Source organism: Salmo trutta, chromosome 26 (genome assembly GCF_901001165.1).
Source record: "Salmo trutta chromosome 26, fSalTru1.1, whole genome shotgun sequence".
Taxonomy (NCBI): Eukaryota; Metazoa; Chordata; class Actinopteri; order Salmoniformes; family Salmonidae; genus Salmo; species Salmo trutta.
In genome coordinates, this window is record NC_042982.1 from 40553039 (window position 1) to 40571408 (window position 18370).

At 44.1% G+C, this 18370-nt stretch overlaps 1 protein-coding gene across 2 annotated transcripts in view; it reads right to left on the reverse strand.

Annotated features, from left to right (window-relative positions):
- Nucleotides 1-754: 754 nt before the first annotated feature.
- LOC115163780 (neprilysin) overlaps nt 755-18370 on the reverse strand; it is a 43625-nt gene continuing 26009 nt past the window's right edge. For both annotated transcript variants that reach the window (XM_029715944.1, XM_029715945.1), the window contains exons 9-23: nt 17489-17623; nt 14865-14966; nt 14642-14778; nt 14384-14477; nt 14116-14244; nt 11022-11120; nt 10573-10650; nt 10352-10455; nt 10146-10204; nt 9757-9876; nt 9503-9636; nt 6379-6444; nt 3060-3155; nt 2872-2948; nt 755-2650 (exon numbers count right to left, since the gene is read on the reverse strand). In XM_029715944.1, coding sequence (XP_029571804.1) covers nt 2551-2650; nt 2872-2948; nt 3060-3155; nt 6379-6444; nt 9503-9636; nt 9757-9876; nt 10146-10204; nt 10352-10455; nt 10573-10650; nt 11022-11120; nt 14116-14244; nt 14384-14477; nt 14642-14778; nt 14865-14966; nt 17489-17623 — 1530 coding nt within the window. In that variant the 3' untranslated portion in view covers nt 755-2550. The remainder of the gene's footprint in view (nt 2651-2871; nt 2949-3059; nt 3156-6378; nt 6445-9502; nt 9637-9756; nt 9877-10145; nt 10205-10351; nt 10456-10572; nt 10651-11021; nt 11121-14115; nt 14245-14383; nt 14478-14641; nt 14779-14864; nt 14967-17488; nt 17624-18370) is intronic.

The following is an 18370-nucleotide window of genomic DNA, read 5'->3' on the forward strand; positions in this document are numbered from 1 at the left end:
CATCGACTCATTAAGACCAAGCTCCCGTGCAGCAGCTCTATTTCCTTTTCCAACAGCCAGATCAATCGCCTTCAACTTGAAAGCTGCATCATATGCATTTCTCCGTGTCTTTGCCATGATGAGGGTGACAAAATGACTACCGTAAACAGAATGATGGGAAGTTTGAGAGCGCTCGATTTAATCTAAACAGTAAACAAAAAAGTTGTTTGACCTTAACCCGTTCGGCAATTTCATTGGTCTAATGAAAGCTTCATGCCGCCAAAAAACTGAGCACGTCACAGAATGTGTTTTTTTGGAAAAAAAAAATAATTGAAAGCGGGAAAAATCCATATATTAGCCGCGTCATTGTTTAAGCCGCGAGGTTCAAAGCTGGGAAAAAAGTTGCGGCTTATAGTCCGGAATTTACGGTAGGTCAATGGTACAACACATCACTCTTATTGGGACTGTTGGCAAAATGGGATGGTATAACAGTTCATGTGTTCAGCTGAGGAATGACTTAGGTCAGTTCTTGACAGTCCTGCTGGATTTTTTATTTGTTCCTTCCTGACAAACTCTGTGTTGCCTGGCTGCGCTAACTGGCTGTACACATCCATCCACTGGTTTTCATCTCAGTTAGACCCTGGAGGCACAATGACACACCTTCTCTATCTCCATATCTCTTGCATGTACTCTACCCACACACAGAATAAGTCATAAACATACCACATTCTCTTTAAGGATTTATTATTAAACCCCCCCCCCCAAAAAGTGCTCATTATTGTCATTGTGATTTTTTTTTTTATTACAAAATATGTAAATACAGGCAACTGAGGTATATCCGTCTGTCCTTCTACAGGTGAGATGGCTGTGTGTGTGTATATGTGTAGGAGGGAGAACATATACACAGAAAGCTGTGCGAGTGGACATGGCAACATAAACGGGTGGCATTTTTGAGAAATGTATGTTTTGAGTCCCATGACACATTGTGGACTGGACCTCATTTCCCCTTAAAGAAAATGTAAGGATACAGTGTGTTTCAAACCAGGATTTACCAAACACCTTAACAGGTGCAAATATTTCATCTGCTTTTCCCAGAAAGGAATAGAGACAAAAACCTAACAGTTAGTAAATCTGTACCTTAAAGACACCGTGCTAATGATGAAAATCAACAAGGACAACATGTTTTGTTTGCTGTGTGTGGAAAAATTAAAAATAACAAAGAGAGGGAGAAAGAAAAGGTTATGTGGCACATTTTTAAGTCAGGAAAATATTTCAGATTGCTGGAAACCGCACAGGCTCATTTAGGGATTTGAAATTGGAAATCTTTGGCGTAAACAGTGTGTGTGTGTGTGTGTGTGTGTGGGGGGGGGGGGTCCAGCTATAAACCTGACTTCCTCTGCCCCCCCTACACACACACACACACACACACACACAAAACAGCAGTAGCACCATGGATCATGCAGGGCTGCATCAGTTTGTTGAAAAATGTAGTGGTTACATCCAGATAAAAACACAACAACACACACATACTGAACACCAGAGGAGGCTGGTGGGAGGAACTAAGAGAACGGGCTCATTGTAACGGTTGGAATGGAATAAATAAAGAAACCGAGTGAAACGCGTTGTTTCCATGTGTTTGGTACCATTCCATAGATTCCATTCCAGCCTTTAATGAGACTGTCCTTCTATAGCTCCTCCCACCAGCCTCCTCTGCTGGACAGAGCAGTTTGAATCAAGGTCACATTATTGCTGTAAAATAAAAATAGCAATATGTTTGATGTATGTCAATTTCTGACCAGCTAAATCGCCCAACTGATTCCAAGGGAACAACTTACATTTTTGGTGCAATGCTTGTAGACATAAATAGTTGGCATCCATTTAGAAACATTTAACATATACAGAAAAACATTTGTGAAATTCTTATTATACTCATTAGTGTATATTCAGTAAAATTGTGATTTTCTTAAATATACAAGAAAATAGAATCCCCCCCAAGTGTGACTATTGATTACTGTCAATGTATATTCAGCTAGAATGTATTGATATACAGTATACATTTGCTTATATTGAGACCCACCTCTGTGTAAAACAAATCGAATTTTGGACAAACAGAGCTACAGTTTAGAATAAGTGGATATTTGTCTGTGGTTCAAGATGCTCAAATTAGTCTCACATTTTGTATACAAATAAAATAATTAATCATGATTGAAATGCAGCGGGGGAAAAAAGTAGATTTGAAAAGTACATTTTGAAACACACAACAACAAAAAAAAAGATTGAATTGACGTGACTGTATCCCGTGGAAAGCAGTGACCTGGCTGATCTGGTGAAGAGTCTGGGAGCTGGCTATGAACAGCACTGTAGTCCATTGAATCTGTTTGTTCTGTACAGTCAGTGTAGCAGTCCTGGTCCACCCTGCAGGGAACATAGAACATACCCCTGTTCCAGACTAGTGCTCTAACAGTCAGGGGGAAAGGTGAGGTGGTGAGGAGGTTAGGAAGGGGAAGAGGATACAAGCCCACCTCTCACCCCCTACCAGCCTCCGGGCAGGCTAGTGTCAAGACTACAGTATCACCAGACTCGGCAGATATTGTCAGGCACCATGTAGCTGTTCTTGGGACAGTTGAAGGCCTTGGCAAACTCTGGGAAGTTCTGGAGGGACCCCAGGACCCTGAACAGGAAACAGGAAATGGTCATCACTGGTCAGAATGTCAAGGCAATCCCCACACCTGGTGTCCCAGGTCTAAATCACACTCATTCAAATGAAATAAGGTAAACCCGAGACACTGAGGGCCACAAAGAGTTAATATGGAGAGAGATGGGGTTAGTGGAAGAGGAAGTGGCATTGAGTGATACAGGAGAGGAATTAAATTATAGCATGAGAGATCGTACCTGAACTTCCCTGGACTGTGTACATCTACTTTGATGGAGTTGACAGCTTGTTGTGGTCGATGTGTTCCACACCACACCTGGAGGAAGAAACAGGAGTGTGATAGATAGTGACATCCATTATTCCCCTTATACATCCATCCATCCCCTTAACCATCCATCCATCCACTTATCCATCCATCCAGTCTGACCTGAGCGAAGTTGAGAAAGAAGAGTTGTTGATGGTTGAGGTTTATTCCAGGCAGGAGAGGCTCATTCCCATTCTTCTCCACATAGTTCAGGTAGGCCTGAAATCATAACAACACCACTTACATCCTCTCTGGCCTGGAATTATAACAACCCCACTTCCACCCTCTCTGGCCTGAAATCCTTCCACCCTCTCTGGCCTGAAATCCTTCCACCTTCTCTGGCCTGAAATCCTTCCACCCTCTCTGGCCTGAAATCCTTCCACCCTCTCTGGCCTGAAATCATTACAACCCCACTTCCGTCTGAGTATATAACAGAGTTAGACAAATTTTACACTCATCCTCTGAGCTTCCGCACATACAGTATTACTGGGTACAATAGGCCTGAAATCAACAACACCACTTTGCCTTTAGGAAAGATACATAGGTACTTTATTAGCCTTTTATACTCAGAAAGTATTCACACTCCTCAACTTTTTCCAAAGTTTGTTGTGTTGAAGTCATTTTTTGTCAACGATCTACACAAAATACCCTGTGAAGTCAAAGTGGAAGACCAATTCTAACAAAAAAAATGCATGAAAAACAAAACTAATATATCTTGATTAAATAATGATTCAAACCCGAGTCAATTCATGTTAGAATCATCTTTGGCAGAGAGTACAGCTGTGAGTATTTCTGGGTAAATCTCAAAGCTTTGAACACCTGGATTGTACAATATTTGCACATTATTCTTCAAGCTCTCAAGTTGGTTGTTGATCATTGCTAGACAGGCATTTAAGTCTTGCCACAGATTTAAGCTGATTTAAGTCAAAACTAACTCGAACATTTAATGTCATCTTGGTTAGCAACTCCAGTATATATTTGTCCTTGTGTTTTAGGTAGTTTTGGGTGCTATGAAGATGTTCATATTGTCTTGCTCTTATCCTGGGATTTACGGTATTGCCGGCGTATTCCACAAGGCGTCTATTAACATTCTGATAACAAAATCAGCACAAGTAATAGCCAAATATGCTAACAAGTGCAAACAAAAATAAAGAAATTGCAAAGACAGGCAATCCAGCTCATAAAGTTATACATGTATAGGTAGGAGCTACCGAATGTCATTTTTGGTGAGTTAGGACATTTATAAGTGAATGAATGGTAGACATTCACTTATAAATGTTTTGCTTTTCTGAAGCAAGAACAGTACTGGCTCTTGGAGCAGCATGTGTACACGCTGTGTCTGTGTGGAGTCACTAGGTCAACAGGTCTGCCTGCTGTGCTCAAAGAAGGGGGGGGGGAGAGCAGTCCAGCCAAGAACAGACAGGAGAAATCAAAAGATAGCAGTGGCAGCTGTACAGATAACTCATCCAAAGGGCTTTGCCTTCTCAAACACAGCAGAAAGCCAACACTATATGATGTCCCGTCACCTTATTAATTCATCCACTAGATAACTAGCAAGTTAAACTTAGGGGTCACATTAATGCAGAATTGTGTGTTTTTCACAAAGGAGAAAACAATTGAATGCATAAGAAATATTCTGCTACGTTTTGGAAACGCAGATCAAAAATACTTATTGTAATTTCTGCTCAGCATCAGACACATTTAGTTCTTCAGTTGCAATTCACAAACGGGAATTCTATCAGCAGACAGCGCTCTGGCTGATGTGTAGCTACTTTTCTCGCTGTAGCCAGCCTATCTTTCTCTGGTAAAATGCAAGATTACCATTAAGCAAAACATTAGGAAATGAAGCTGGCTACATTCTTTCTATAATAAACATTAGAAATATGATGGCCATGCATTGCTTAATTAAAAAAAAAAATGTAATCTTAATTTAACTAGGCAAGAACAAATTCTTATTTACAATGACGGCCTACCATGGTCAAACCCGGATGACACTGGGCCAATTGTGCACCGCCCTATGGGACTCCCAATCACGGCCGGATGTGATACAGCCTGGAATCGAACCAGGGACTGTAGTGATGCCTCTTGCACTGAGATGCAGTGCCTTAGACCACAGCGCCACTTGTTGCGCCACTCAGGAGCTTTTGCAAAAAAGACCGCCTGTTTATTGTAAACTCATTTACTTGTGTTGCCGCCAAACAAATAGCGTTGCACTTCTGTTGTCATCTGATGAAAATGAAGCTATTTTCTGCCGAATGTGTTGCAATAATGTATTTTCTGTGAAGGAAAACTATAATTGCACATCCCTGATAATTCTTGAAGCAAAAAAAATAAACAAACACGAATTGAAATATAAATGCAACCCCTGTCAATACATAGCTGGACTCACCAGCTCCCACTTTCTCCCATTGTGCTATTTACAAATGTTCTGGGGAACTACTGCAAGATTCATTACGTAAAATAATGGGACAGGTGAGAACAGGTGAAATTAATGCAATCTGCTGTATATGCTAACATATTGCACAAGTTGACTGCAAGTATTTCCTTAAAAAGTAGCTACAAATATAAAAAAATGTATTGAAAAGCTTCAAAAACAGTTTTGATGGTATTGAAAACGCATCCTGTGGGTATTTATATTTGATGGTATTTCCAAATACCCCGGTATACTGTACACCGTTATTGTCCTGCTGAAAGGTGGATTTGTCTCCCGGTGTCTGTTGGAAAGCATGGTCATAATGCTTTCCGAGATCAAATCATGACGTCAGTGATCTTCTGGTCGGAAAGTCGGAGCTCTAGAAAGATACCCACGTTTTCGAGTTGGATGACCATTGAAAAAGCAATTCCCCAGTCGGATCTCGTTTTCTTTGTTTGAACACGACATTAGTCTCAGCGGAGGGAGAGAGCAGAAGAGGGTCTGCCTCTCATGGTCCCTGCTCTCTCCTTCCTTTCCTACGGTGAGACTGACCAGAGAGAGGGGGCACCGTCTTACACCTGATGGCGAAACGCAAGTCAAACCGCATCAGCTTCACGCACAAATTCATGTTGTTCCTATGACCAGCGAAAGTGAAATATTCCTTGATATTAAAATAGACAACGAGCTGCTAATAATAACAAAAACGCAGGGCTATCGATACACTTGGTTACTCATTCATTGCAGCTGCAGTGGAAGTAGGGAGAAGCACATTTTATGTTTTATAATAGCATTGAATAAAAACTGTTGACAGTGCATATCTATCGTAAAGTAAAATCTAATAAACTATCTTAAAGTATTAAAGTCCAATAAAGTACCTGTCTATCTAATGTAAAGTATTAAAGGCTATTGAAGTACCCATCTACGGTGCCTTCAGAAAGTATTCAAACTCCTTGATTTTTTTCCACAGATTGTGTGTGCGTTTTTTTTCCTTCTGTAAAATCTTTGTCTTTCTGCAGTGTCCATGCCTACCTGGTACGACTGGCGAATCCCGCCGTTGTCTGCAATGTTCTCTCCCAGAGTGTTATTCCCATTGAGCTGCTTACAGAAAAAGAAAAACACAGATCAATAGTCTGAAACATGTTGTTGTTTTGGCTCTGTACTCCAGCATTTTAAATGATACAATGACTATAAGTGCAGACTGTCAGCTTTAATTTGAGGATATTTTTATCCATCCAGAAATTACAGCACGTTTTGTACATAGTCCTCCCATTTTAAGGGAGCAGGACAAAAGTAGATTCCCAAAACTCATACCCCAAAGACATGCTGATCCAGTCGTGGGTGAACAGGGAGAACAGGAGGGGACTAAGTATGTGAGAATGATGTTCATTGACTACAGCTCAATACCATAGTGCCCACGAAGCTGATCACTAAGTTAAGGACCCTGGGACTAAACACCACCCGCTGCAACTGGATCCTGGACTTCCTGACGGGCCGCCCCCAGGTGTTAAGGGTAGGCAACAACACATCTGCAATGCTGATCTTCAAAGCGGGGACCCCTCAGGTGTGCGTGTGCTTAGTACTCCCTGTTCACCCACGACTGCGTGGCCAAGCACGACTCCAACACCATCATTGAGTTCGCTGATGACAACAGTGGTAGGCCTGATCACCGACAACAATGAGACATCCTATAGGGAAGATGTCAGAGACCTAGCAGTGTGGTGCCAGGACAATAACCTCTCCCTCAACATGAGCAAGTCAAAGTAGCCGACTGTGGACTACAGGTAAAGGCAGGCTGAACAGGCCCCAATTCACATAGACGGGGCTGTAGCGGAGAGGGCCAACAAACTATCATGGTCCAAACACGCCAAGATAGTTGTGAAGAGGGCACGACAACACCTTTTCTCCTTCAGGAGACTGAAAAGATTTGGCATGGGTCCTCAGATCCTTAAAACGTTCTAAAGCTACACCATCAAGAGCATCCTGACTGGTTGCATCACCGCCTGGTATGGCAACTGTTCGGAATCCGACCATGAGGCGCTACAGAGGGTAGTGCGTACGGCCCAGTACATCACTAGGGTCAAGCTTCCTGCCATCCAGGACCTCTATACCAGGCGGTGTCAGAGGAAGGCCCTAAAAATTGTCAAAGACTCCAGCCACCCAAGTCATAGACTGTTTTCTCTGCTACACCATGGCAAGCTGCACCGGAACACCAAGTCTAGGACCAAAAGGCTCCTTAACTTCTCTGGGCTAGGTGGGATGTGACCGTCCCACACTATTCAACAGCCAGTGAAATAGCATGGCGTGAAATACAAAACAGCAAAAATCTCATAATTTCATTTTCTCAAACAATCAACTATTTTACACCATTTTAAAGATAGATTAACGAGAGGCCTAACCACATTGTCCGATTTCAAAAAGGCTTTACGGCGAAAGCATAAAATTAGATTATGTTAGGACATAAACTTCACAAGAAAATCCACAGCCATTTTCCAAGCAAGGACATGCATCACAAAAACCAAAAGTACAGCTAAAATATTCACTAACCTTTGATGATCTTCATCAGATGGCACTCATAGGACTTCATGTTATACAATACATGTATGTTTGCTCGATAAAGTTCATATTTATATATAAAAACAGCATTTTACATTGGCGCGTAATGTTCAGAACATTTTTCCCCCCAAAACTCCTGGTGAACATGCACATCAATTTACAAAAATACTCATCATAAACGTTGATAAAATTTACAACAGTTATTGAAAGAATTATAGATACACTACACCTTGACGCAACCGCTTTGTCAGATTTCAAAATAACTTTACGGAGAAAGCACATTGTTCAATATTCTGAGTACATAGCTCAGCCATCGAAGCAAGCTATACAGCTACCTGCCAAGTTCTGGAATCAACAAAACTCTGAATTAGTATTATAAATATTCTCTTACCTTTGCTGATCTTCGTCAGAATGCACTCCGAGGACTCCTACTTCCACAAGAAATGTTCTTTTTGTTCGAAATACTCCATATTTATGTCCAAATACCTCCGTTTTGTTTGTGTGATCAGATCACTATCCAAAGGCATAACGCGTGAGCACAGTACGAGAGACGAAAAGTCAAATAGTTCCATTACCGTTCGTAGAAACATGTCAACCGTTGTTTACAATCAATCTTTAGGGTATTTTTTACGTAAAAATGCGATAATATTCCAACCGGACAATAGCTTATTCATTCCAGGAGAAAAAGGAGGGGCGCGCCAAACGTGCCCGCGCAGTAAACAACTCACTGGTCCCAGGCAGTCCACTCATTGACTGAGCTACTATTTTCTGCCCAGTAACAGTAGAAGGATGAAAAAACTTTCTGAAGGCTGTTGACAGCCAATGGAAGCCTTAGGAAATGCAACGTGACCCCACAGACACTGTAGTTTCGATAGGGATTCAAAAGAATAACAACAATTCTCAGATCTCCCACTTCCTGGTTGGATTTTTCTCAGGTTTTTGCCTGCCATATGAGTTCTGTTATACTCACAGACATCATTCAAACAGTTTTAGAAACTTCAGAGTGTTTTCTATCCAAATCTACTAATAATATGCAAATATTTGACTCTGAGCCCGAGTATTAGGCAGTTTACTCTGGGCACGCTTTTCATCCGAAATCGAAAATACTGCCACCTATACCTTGACAGGTTAACAGCTTCTACCCCCAGGCCGTAAGACTCCTGAACAGGTAATCAAATGACCACCCAGACTATGTACATTGACAACCCCCCCCCCCCCTTTTGTTTTTACACTGCTGCTACTCGCTGTTTATTATTTATGCATAGTCACTATTCCCCTACCTACATGTACAAATTACCTAGACTAACCTGTACCCCCGCACATTGACTCGTTACCGGTACCCTCTGTATATAGCCTCGTTATTGTATTGTGTTACTTTGTAACTTGAGTTTATTTAGTAAAAATGTTCTTAACTCTATTTCATGAACTGCATTGTTGGTTAAGGGCTTGTAAGTAAGCATTTCACAGTAAGGTCTACACCGGTTGTATTCGGCGCATGTGACGAATACAATTTGATTTGATGTGATCCCAGTGCACATTCCCTGGGAAAGAGAGGAGAAAAGAGAAAACAGATGCAGAGAAAAAGGAGAGGAAAACATACATTCAGTCCGTTGGCCAGGTCCCAGGAGAAGCTTCCATACTGGTCCACCATGCACTTGGACAGATTCACAAAGTTCTGGGTGGAGCTTGGCGTCCACCAGTCCTTCAGGTCACCATCTTTATCATAGTTACGACCTTGCAACCGGACAAACAAACTCTGTTAAGGACAGCTGACCAGCTAGTCCACATGTCATAAAACTACACTTTCAAATTGGACTGTCTAATGAAGCTAATTCTATGTGCACAGTCTCTTACCGTTGTCATCGAACCCGTGAGTGATCTCATGTCCGATCACCATGCCGATACCGCCAAAATTCAGAGACTTGGTCTGGCCTTTACCGAAGAACGGAGGCTGTAGGATGCCTGCTGGAAACACTGAGAGCATAGGAGGAGACAGTAGAGGGGACGTGAGGAGATGACAGTAGAGGGGACGTGAGGAGATGACAGTAGAGGGGACGGGAGGAGATGACAGTTGAGAGGACGGGAGATGACAGTTGAGAGGACGGGAGATGACAGTTGAGAGGACGGGAGATGACAGTTGAGAGGACGGGAGATGACAGTTGAGAGGACGGGAGATGACAGTTGAGAGGACGGGAGATGACAGTTGAGAGGACGGGAGATGACAGTTGAGAGGACTCTGTTACCTATTTGGTTTTTGCTTGAAGAGTAGAAAGCGTTGACAATGGCTGCTCCCGTTACCCATCTGGTGATGAGACGGGAAGACGTTTCACATTAACTATGAACTCTTCCATGAATTATCAAACAGAAGTTAATAACTACTCTAATCTTAGCGCTGTGGCTGCTATTTTAGCCAGCGCTGACAATGGGTTTTGGAAAGGGAGGCTCTTACTCTTCTTTGTTGACTTTGACCCGTAGCTTCCTTAGACGTTTCTTCTGTACGTACTCCAGGTTCTGAAGGATGTTCTCAAAGTACTCCTCTGCACTGTAGCTCAACTAACACCAACACACAAACACATTGCATTGGTGTTAATGGCAAATATGATAGTTTGAACCCTGTGTCCACTGTATCACATCCACTGGTGAAATGCATTATGATCTTTCAACACTCACATTTTTATACTCGTTGTTCAGGTAGGTGTCATTCTTTATGTTGTTGGAGTAGCCAATCCGCTCCCGGATAGCTTGTGCCTATAGAGGATTGGAGAGATTGAGGGTGATAATGACAGAGTAGAAGAGACAGACCAAAAGAAGAGAGAGACCGGTAAAAACAGAGACATACAGGAAGAAGAGAGACCAGTAAAAACAGACAGACAGGTAGGTAGAAGAGAGACCGGTAAAACAGAGACAGACAGGTAGAAGAGAGAGACAGGCAGAAGAGAGACAAGTAAAACAAGACAGAAGAGACAGAGACGAGACAGAAGAGACAAGTAAAACAAGACAGAAGAGACAGAGACGAGACAGAAGAGACAGGTAGAAGAGAGACAGACAGGTAAAACAGAGACAGGTAAAAAGATCAGCCCGAGGTCAACAGATGGAAATCAATGGCAGGTGAGTCTCACCTTCTCCTCAGCAGCCTTCTTGGTGTCTACATCCATCCATCTTAGGTGGTCTAAGTTACTGATGAACACCTCCCGGATCACAGAGATCATCTCTTCCATCTAACACACACACACACACACACACACACACACACACACACACACACACACACACACACTTTAGACAGATCAGCATGTACTGATAATTTCACTAGTGGATCTCAGACCAGGTTCCTCTGAAACAGAAAGTGATAGATGTCTCCTTTCAGAATGTTAAGGAAAGAAATGCTTTAGAGTGAGCATTGAAATGTTATGGTTGTCATCGTGACTTTAAAATAGCTGGGTATGTATGAGGGGGCTGACTGAACGTTTGATTGCTAATATGTGTGTTTGGATTATGATTTGTCTAAGAGTAAACTCAATGGTATGAGACCCTATTGTGTCAGCCAACAGGTCATCTGAACAGGCTTATGCAACACACACACACACACAGTGCATGCTGCGAATCATTCGGACATACAGGACAGTTAAGACACACAAGAGGGGAAATATGCATTGTGACACATCTAAAAAAGGCAGCCATGCAAAACCTCTACACACACACACACACACACACACACACACACACACACACACACACACACACACACACACACACACACACACGGTATTTAAACACACACACTCCTGTGACATGTCACATGTGGACAGTGGCTCCAGGTGTTCCAGTGGTGTTCCAGTGGACAGTGGCTCCAGGTGTTCCAGTGGCTCCAGGTGTTCCAGTGGCTCCAGGTGTTCCAGTGGCTCCAGGTGTTCCAGTGGACAGTGGCTCCAGGTGTTCCATTGGACAGTGGCTCCAGGTGTTCCATTGGACAGTGGCTCCAGGTGTTCCATTGGACAGTGGCTCCAAGTGTTCCAGTGGCACCAGGTGTTCCAGTGGACAGTGGCACCAGGTGTTCCAGTGGACAGTGGCACCAGGTGTTCCATTGGACAGTGGCTCCAGGTGTTCCAGTGGCTCCAGGTGTTCCAGTGGCTCCAGGTGTTCCAGTGGCTCCAGGTGTTCCAGTGGCTCCAGGTGTTCCAGTGGACAGTGGCTCCAGGTGTTCCAGTGGCTCCAGGTGTTCCAGTGGCTCCAGGTGTTCCAGTGGCTCCAGGTGTTCCAGTGGACAGTGGCTCCAGGTGTTCCAGTGGCTCCAGGTGTTCCAGTGGACAGTGGCTCCAGGTGTTCCAGTGGACAGTGGCTCCAGGTGTTCCAGTGGACAGTGGCTCCAGGTGTTCCAGTGGACAGTGGCTCCAGTGGACAGTGGCTCCAGTGGACAGTGGCTCCAGGTGTTCCAGTGGACAGTGGCTCCAGTGGACAGTGGCTCCAGGTGTTCCAGTGGACAGTGGCTCCAGGTGTTCCAGTGGACAGTGGCTCCAGGTGTTCCAGTGGACAGTGGCTCCAGGTGTTCCAGTGGCTCCAGGTGTTCCAGTGGACAGTGGCTCCAGGTGTTCCAGTGGACAGTGGCTCCAGGTGTTCCAGTGGACAGTGGCTCCAGGTGTTACACGGAACCCAAACCGGCTGTGCGCGTGCACCATCGTGCATACATTTATTTTGTCCCCCTACACCAAACGCGATCATGACACGCAGGTTAAAATATCAAAACAAACTGAACCAATTCTATTAATTTGGGGACAGGTCAAAAAGCAATAAACATTTATGGCAATTTAGCTAGTTAGCTTGCACCTATTTAGATAGCTTGCTGTTGCTAGCTAATTTGTCCTATTTAGCTAGCTTGCTGTTGCTAGCTAATTTGTCTTGGGATAAAAACATTGACTTGTTATTTTACCTGAAATGCACAAGCTCCTCTACTCCGCCAATTAATCCACACATAAAATGGCCAACTGAATCGTTTCTAGTCATCTCTCCTCCTTCCAGGCTTTTTCATCTTTGAACTTAAATGGTGATTGGCATCTAAACTTTCATAGTATTACTACACCGAACGGCAACACAGTTCGTCTATCAATCACCCACGTGGGTATAACCAATGAGGAGATGGCACGTGGGTACCTGCTTCTATAAACCAATGAGGAGATGGGAGAGGCAGGACTTGCAGCGCGATCTGCATCAGAAATAGAAAGGAGTTCTATTTTAGCCCTTGGCAACGCAGATGCTCGTTGGCGCGTGCGAGCAGTGTGGGTGCAATAACTGAACAACATAGATTTCAAAATGTATTTTGCAATGCTCGCGCACACGACGCGAGCGGTGTGGTCAGCCTATTACAGTGGACAGTGGCTCCAGGTGTTCCAGTGGCTCCAGGTGTTAGGTGTTCCAGTGGCTCCAGGTGTTCCAGTGGCTCCAGGTGTTCCAGTGGCTCCAGGTGTTCCAGTGGACAGTGGCTCCAGCTGTTACAGTGGCTCCAGGTGTTACAGTAGACAGTGGCTCCAGGTGTTTTAGAGGACAGTGGCTCCAGGTGTTAGAGGACAGTGGCTCCAGGTGTTAGAGGACAGTGGCTCCAGGTGTTAGAGGACAGTGGCTCCAGGTGTTAGAGGACAGTGGCTCCAGGTGTTAGAGGACAGTGGCTCCAGGTGTTAGAGGACAGTGGCTCCAGGTGTTAGAGGACAGTGGCTCCAGGTGTTAGAGGACAGTGGCTCCAGGTGTTAGAGGACAGTGGCTCCAGGTGTTAGAGGACAGTGGCTCCAGGTGTTAGAGGACAGTGGCTCCAGGTGTTAGAGGACAGTGGCTCCAGGTGTTAGAGGACAGTGGCTCCAGGTGTTACAGTGGCTCCAGGTGTTACAGTGGACAGTGGCTCCAGGTGTTCCAGTGGCTCCAGGTGTTACAGTGGACAGTGGCTCCAGGTGTTCCAGTGGCTCCAGGTGTTAGTGGACAGTGGCTCCAGGTGTTAGTGGACAGTGGCTCCAGGTGTTCCAGTGGCTCCAGGTGTTCCAGCGGGTGTTACAGCGGGCAGAGTGTGAGAAGCTCAGCACAATAACAGATGAGTAATATCCACTGCTCAGCTGACACACACATACACACACACACGCTGTATTGTAAGTAAACATACAAGACCGGGGTACACACAAACACACTCCGCGGTATGACACACTCTCCCCTCCACCCCCTCGTTAACCTCACCAGTTCTTTGCTCTCCCCAGAGAAGGCCTCCTCTACGTACAGTCTTCCTACAGCGTTGTCCATATTGTTGTTGACGTAGATGGCACACTGCCGCCACACCGCCGCCTCCGACGTGGTACCGTACAGCGCCTGCAGGGGAAAACGCAGCATGCCTCACGCTGATGACATCACACACACCAGAGAGATAGTGAGATGTAGGAAGAGAAGATGGAGTAGAGAGAAAGGAGGGAGGGAGGTAGAGGAAAAGGAGGAGATGGCGTGTCTGTACCTTGCGGAAGGCTTTCCTGGTGTCCCTGTACTGCCTGCTCAGACCCACCACCATGTTCATGACAAAACGCCAGACCATGTAATTCTGCAGGTCTCTGGAAACAACAACATGAAGGTACTACACCAGCAACTATCTACAATGCACTAGATTAGAATGTTTGATTAACTGATGCTTATCATGACTTTATAATTCTGTTTCTTTTGCAATGTTCTCATCTCAGTGTATTTGGCTAGGACAAGGTTGAGTCAATGTGCTCACCTCTTAGTGTACTTGGCCAGGACAGGTTTGAGTCGTCTGTAGTAGTTAGGTGCGTAGTTGATGACATTCTCTGTCTCAGGCACAGTGATGCCGACCGTCCCCATGATCTTCCTGGTGAAGTAACTCCAGTCAAACACCTGAGAGGAGGGGTTTATCATCAGACATAGTTAACAGAGCAGAAAACTCACGCATAGCACGCGCACACCCACACACAGTCTCTTACTTGTGTGTCGACCTCCAGGCTGAAGTTAGCATTGAGAACACCCAGCTCCATGTTGTTGTAGAGGAGAACTGGGTTGTTACGGTCCTCTGGAGTGTCAGTGGCCTGTAGGGGGTTATTCAGTACCCAACACCATTAACTGTATGTTTATCAAAAACAGGCACTGTTGGACACATCATAAATGCCTCTGTCAATAACACACACACACACACAGCAGTGTAGGTCCAGACACACCTCCAACAGCAACAAACAGCATTTTTGGAGGCCAAGGAGTCACTACACTGTAAATGTCAGTACCAGAACATTCTGGTTCTATTGTAAAAGGCAGAAGTGTAGCACTGAGCATTGGGACCTGTTGATCTGTTACAAATCTGTTTAGAAAGAGCGCATGGGCACCACACCAACTGTTAAGAACCAGAGCCGTAAAACATACATGGGTTAAGAACTTTTGTGAAAGAGCACAGTTTGAAAGATATGGCAAATAGAAAAACCCGGATGGACATCAGAAATAGATGGGAGGGGTTGAGGAAGGACAGGAGTAAAAACAAACAAAATAAAACTATTGTAAAATAGACCATAAAATGTATATAGTATGTAAAAGCTGGAAGAAGCCGCCTCAGTGTTGTTTAGGGGTGGGAGGGTTAGGAAAATCTATTTTAAAAAGATATGTATGTATGTATGTATGTATGTATGTATGTATGTATGTATGTATGTATGTATGTATGTATGTATGTATGTATGTATGTATGTATGTATGTATGTACGTACGTACAGTTGAAGTCAGAAGTTTACATACACCTTATCCAAATAAACTGAGTTTAAATGTTTCACAATTCCTGACATTTAATCCTAGTAAAAATGCCCCGTCTTAGATCAGTTAGGATCACCACTTTACTTTAAGAATGTGAGATGTCAGAACAATAGTAGAGAGAATGATTTATATCAGCTTTTATTTCTTTCATCACATTCCCAGTGGGTCAGAAGTTTACATACACTCAATTAGTATTTGGTAGCATTGCCTTTAAATCGTTTTACTTGGGTCAAACGTTTTGGGTAGTCTTCCACAAGCTTCCCACAATAAGTTGGGTGAATTTTGGCCCATTCCTCCTGACAGAGCTGGTGTAAGCAAGTCAGGTTTGTAGGCCTCCTTGCTCGCACACCCTTTTTTAGTTCTGTCCACAAATGTTCTATAAGATTGATGTCAGGGCTTTGTGATGGCCACTCCAATACCTTGACTTTGTTGTCCTTAAGCCATTTTGCCTCAACTTTGGAAGTATGCTTGGGGTCATTGTCCATTTGGAAGACCCATTTGCGACCAAGCTTTAACTTCCTGACTGATGTCTTGAGATGTTGCTTCCATATATCCACATAATTTTCCTGCCTCATGATGCCATCTATTTTGCCCGACGTCCACAGGTGGGGGTTGTGCTTACAGCCCAACACCGTGCGGGACGTTTGGCATTTGCCAGAGAACACCAAGATTGGCAAATTTGCCACTGGCACCCTGTGCTCTTCACAGATGAAAGCAGGTTCACACTGAGCACATGTGACAGACGTGACAGAGACTGGAGACGCCGTGGAGAACGTTCTGCTGCCTGCAACATCCTCCAGCATGACCGGTTTGGCGGTGGGTCAGTCATGGTGTGGGGTGGCATTTCTTTGGGGGGCCGCATAGCCCTCCATGTGCTCGCCAGAGGTAGCCTGACTGCCATTAGGTACCGAATTGAGATCCTCAGACCCCTTGTGAGACCATATGCTGGTGCAGTTGGCCCTGGGTTCCTCCTAATGCAAGACAATGCAAGACCTCATGTGGCTGGAGTGTGTCAGCAGTTCCTGCAAGAGGAAGGCATTGAGGCTATGGACTGGCCCGCCCGTTCCCCAGACCTGAATCCAATTGAGCACATCTGGGACATCATGTCTCGCTCCATCCACCAACGCCACGTTGCACCACAGACTGTCCAGGAGTTGGCGGATGCTTTAGTCCAGGACTGGGAGGAGATCCCTCAGGAGACCATCTGCCACCTCATCAGGAGCATACCCAGGCGTTGTAGGGAGGCCATACAGGCACGTGGAGGCCACACACACTACTGAGCCTCATTTTGACTTGTTTTAAGGACATTACATCAAAGTTGGATCAGCCTGTAGTGTGGTTTTCCACTTTAATTTTGAGTGTGACTCCAAATCCAGACCTCCATGGGTTGATAAATTGGATTTCCATTGATTATTTTTGTGTAATTTTGTCGTCAGCACATTCAACTATGTAAAGAAAAAAGTATTTAAGAAGTTTATTTATTTCATTCAGATCTAGGATGTGTTGTTTAAGTGTTCCCTTAATTTTTTTGAGCAGTATGTATGTATGTATGTATGTATGTATGTATGTATGTATGTATGTATGTATGTATGTATGTATGTATGTATGTATGTATGTATGTATGTATAATAAAATAAATCAGCTGTTAGGGATAGAAAAAGTGTGACACCAATCAGGCCCTCGAGGACTGGAGTTGCCCACCCCCTGATCTAGAGAATCACTATTACCTCTCCCTCATCTTCACAGTCATTTGTTACAGAACAACAGCAGATCATAAGTAAAGCAGGTGTTCCTAGAGCAGCGCTGTTGAACTTACATTGGCGATGTCCTTCTCCAGCTCAATGACCCTGGTGACCTCCTCTCCGATCTGGGTCTCGTTGACCACCAGACTGCGGTCGGTGCGCATCAGCTTGGCCACGTCTATCATGAACTGTTTGTATGCTCTACATGGCTGGGAGGACACACACAGAAATACACCTTAAAAACACGTATTGTAGTATCAACAGAAAAGAAAAAAGCAGTCATAAGTAGTTGTGTAGCTAAGGAAGAATGAGAGACACTGTATTCACATCACTGTAAATATAATGAGAGACACTGTATTCACATCACTGTAAATATAAATGAGGCTCAATGATCTTCCTTTTGGTAATAAGAGACAGGAAAACAACTCCATAGGAGGAGACTCGATCGCATTCAAAATGAACATCAAAGCACCAAACACCTATCCCCTCCAGGCCAAGCTTGGCAAGTACAGAATATCAATCAGCGATGGTACTTAGTAAAATGAAACCATTCGAGAGAATGTCTACCTCAAAACACATGTGGTTTGGGTTGGGCTGCGACCAAATATGTCTCATCACACACACACGTGTGCACAAACGCATACACAATATACCCCCAAACTAACATACACACATCCACTCACACTCCAGCTAGTCATATTGACATGAGTAACAGTACGAAACGTTGAAACATGCATGATCCGTGGGCCAAAAATGTGACCAGTGTTTAGAGGGATAATACTGGGGTTGATTGTTTCTCCATAACAGAGACCTCCTCAGGCAAACAGGTTTATCTGGAGGTCTGTGTAAACACACTAGCACAGGAGGTTCAGAAACCACTAGAGCATGTCTATGTTGATGATTAGTTTAATCATTAAACTACAGTAATATATTCAGGTTCAAACCTCACGGCTTTT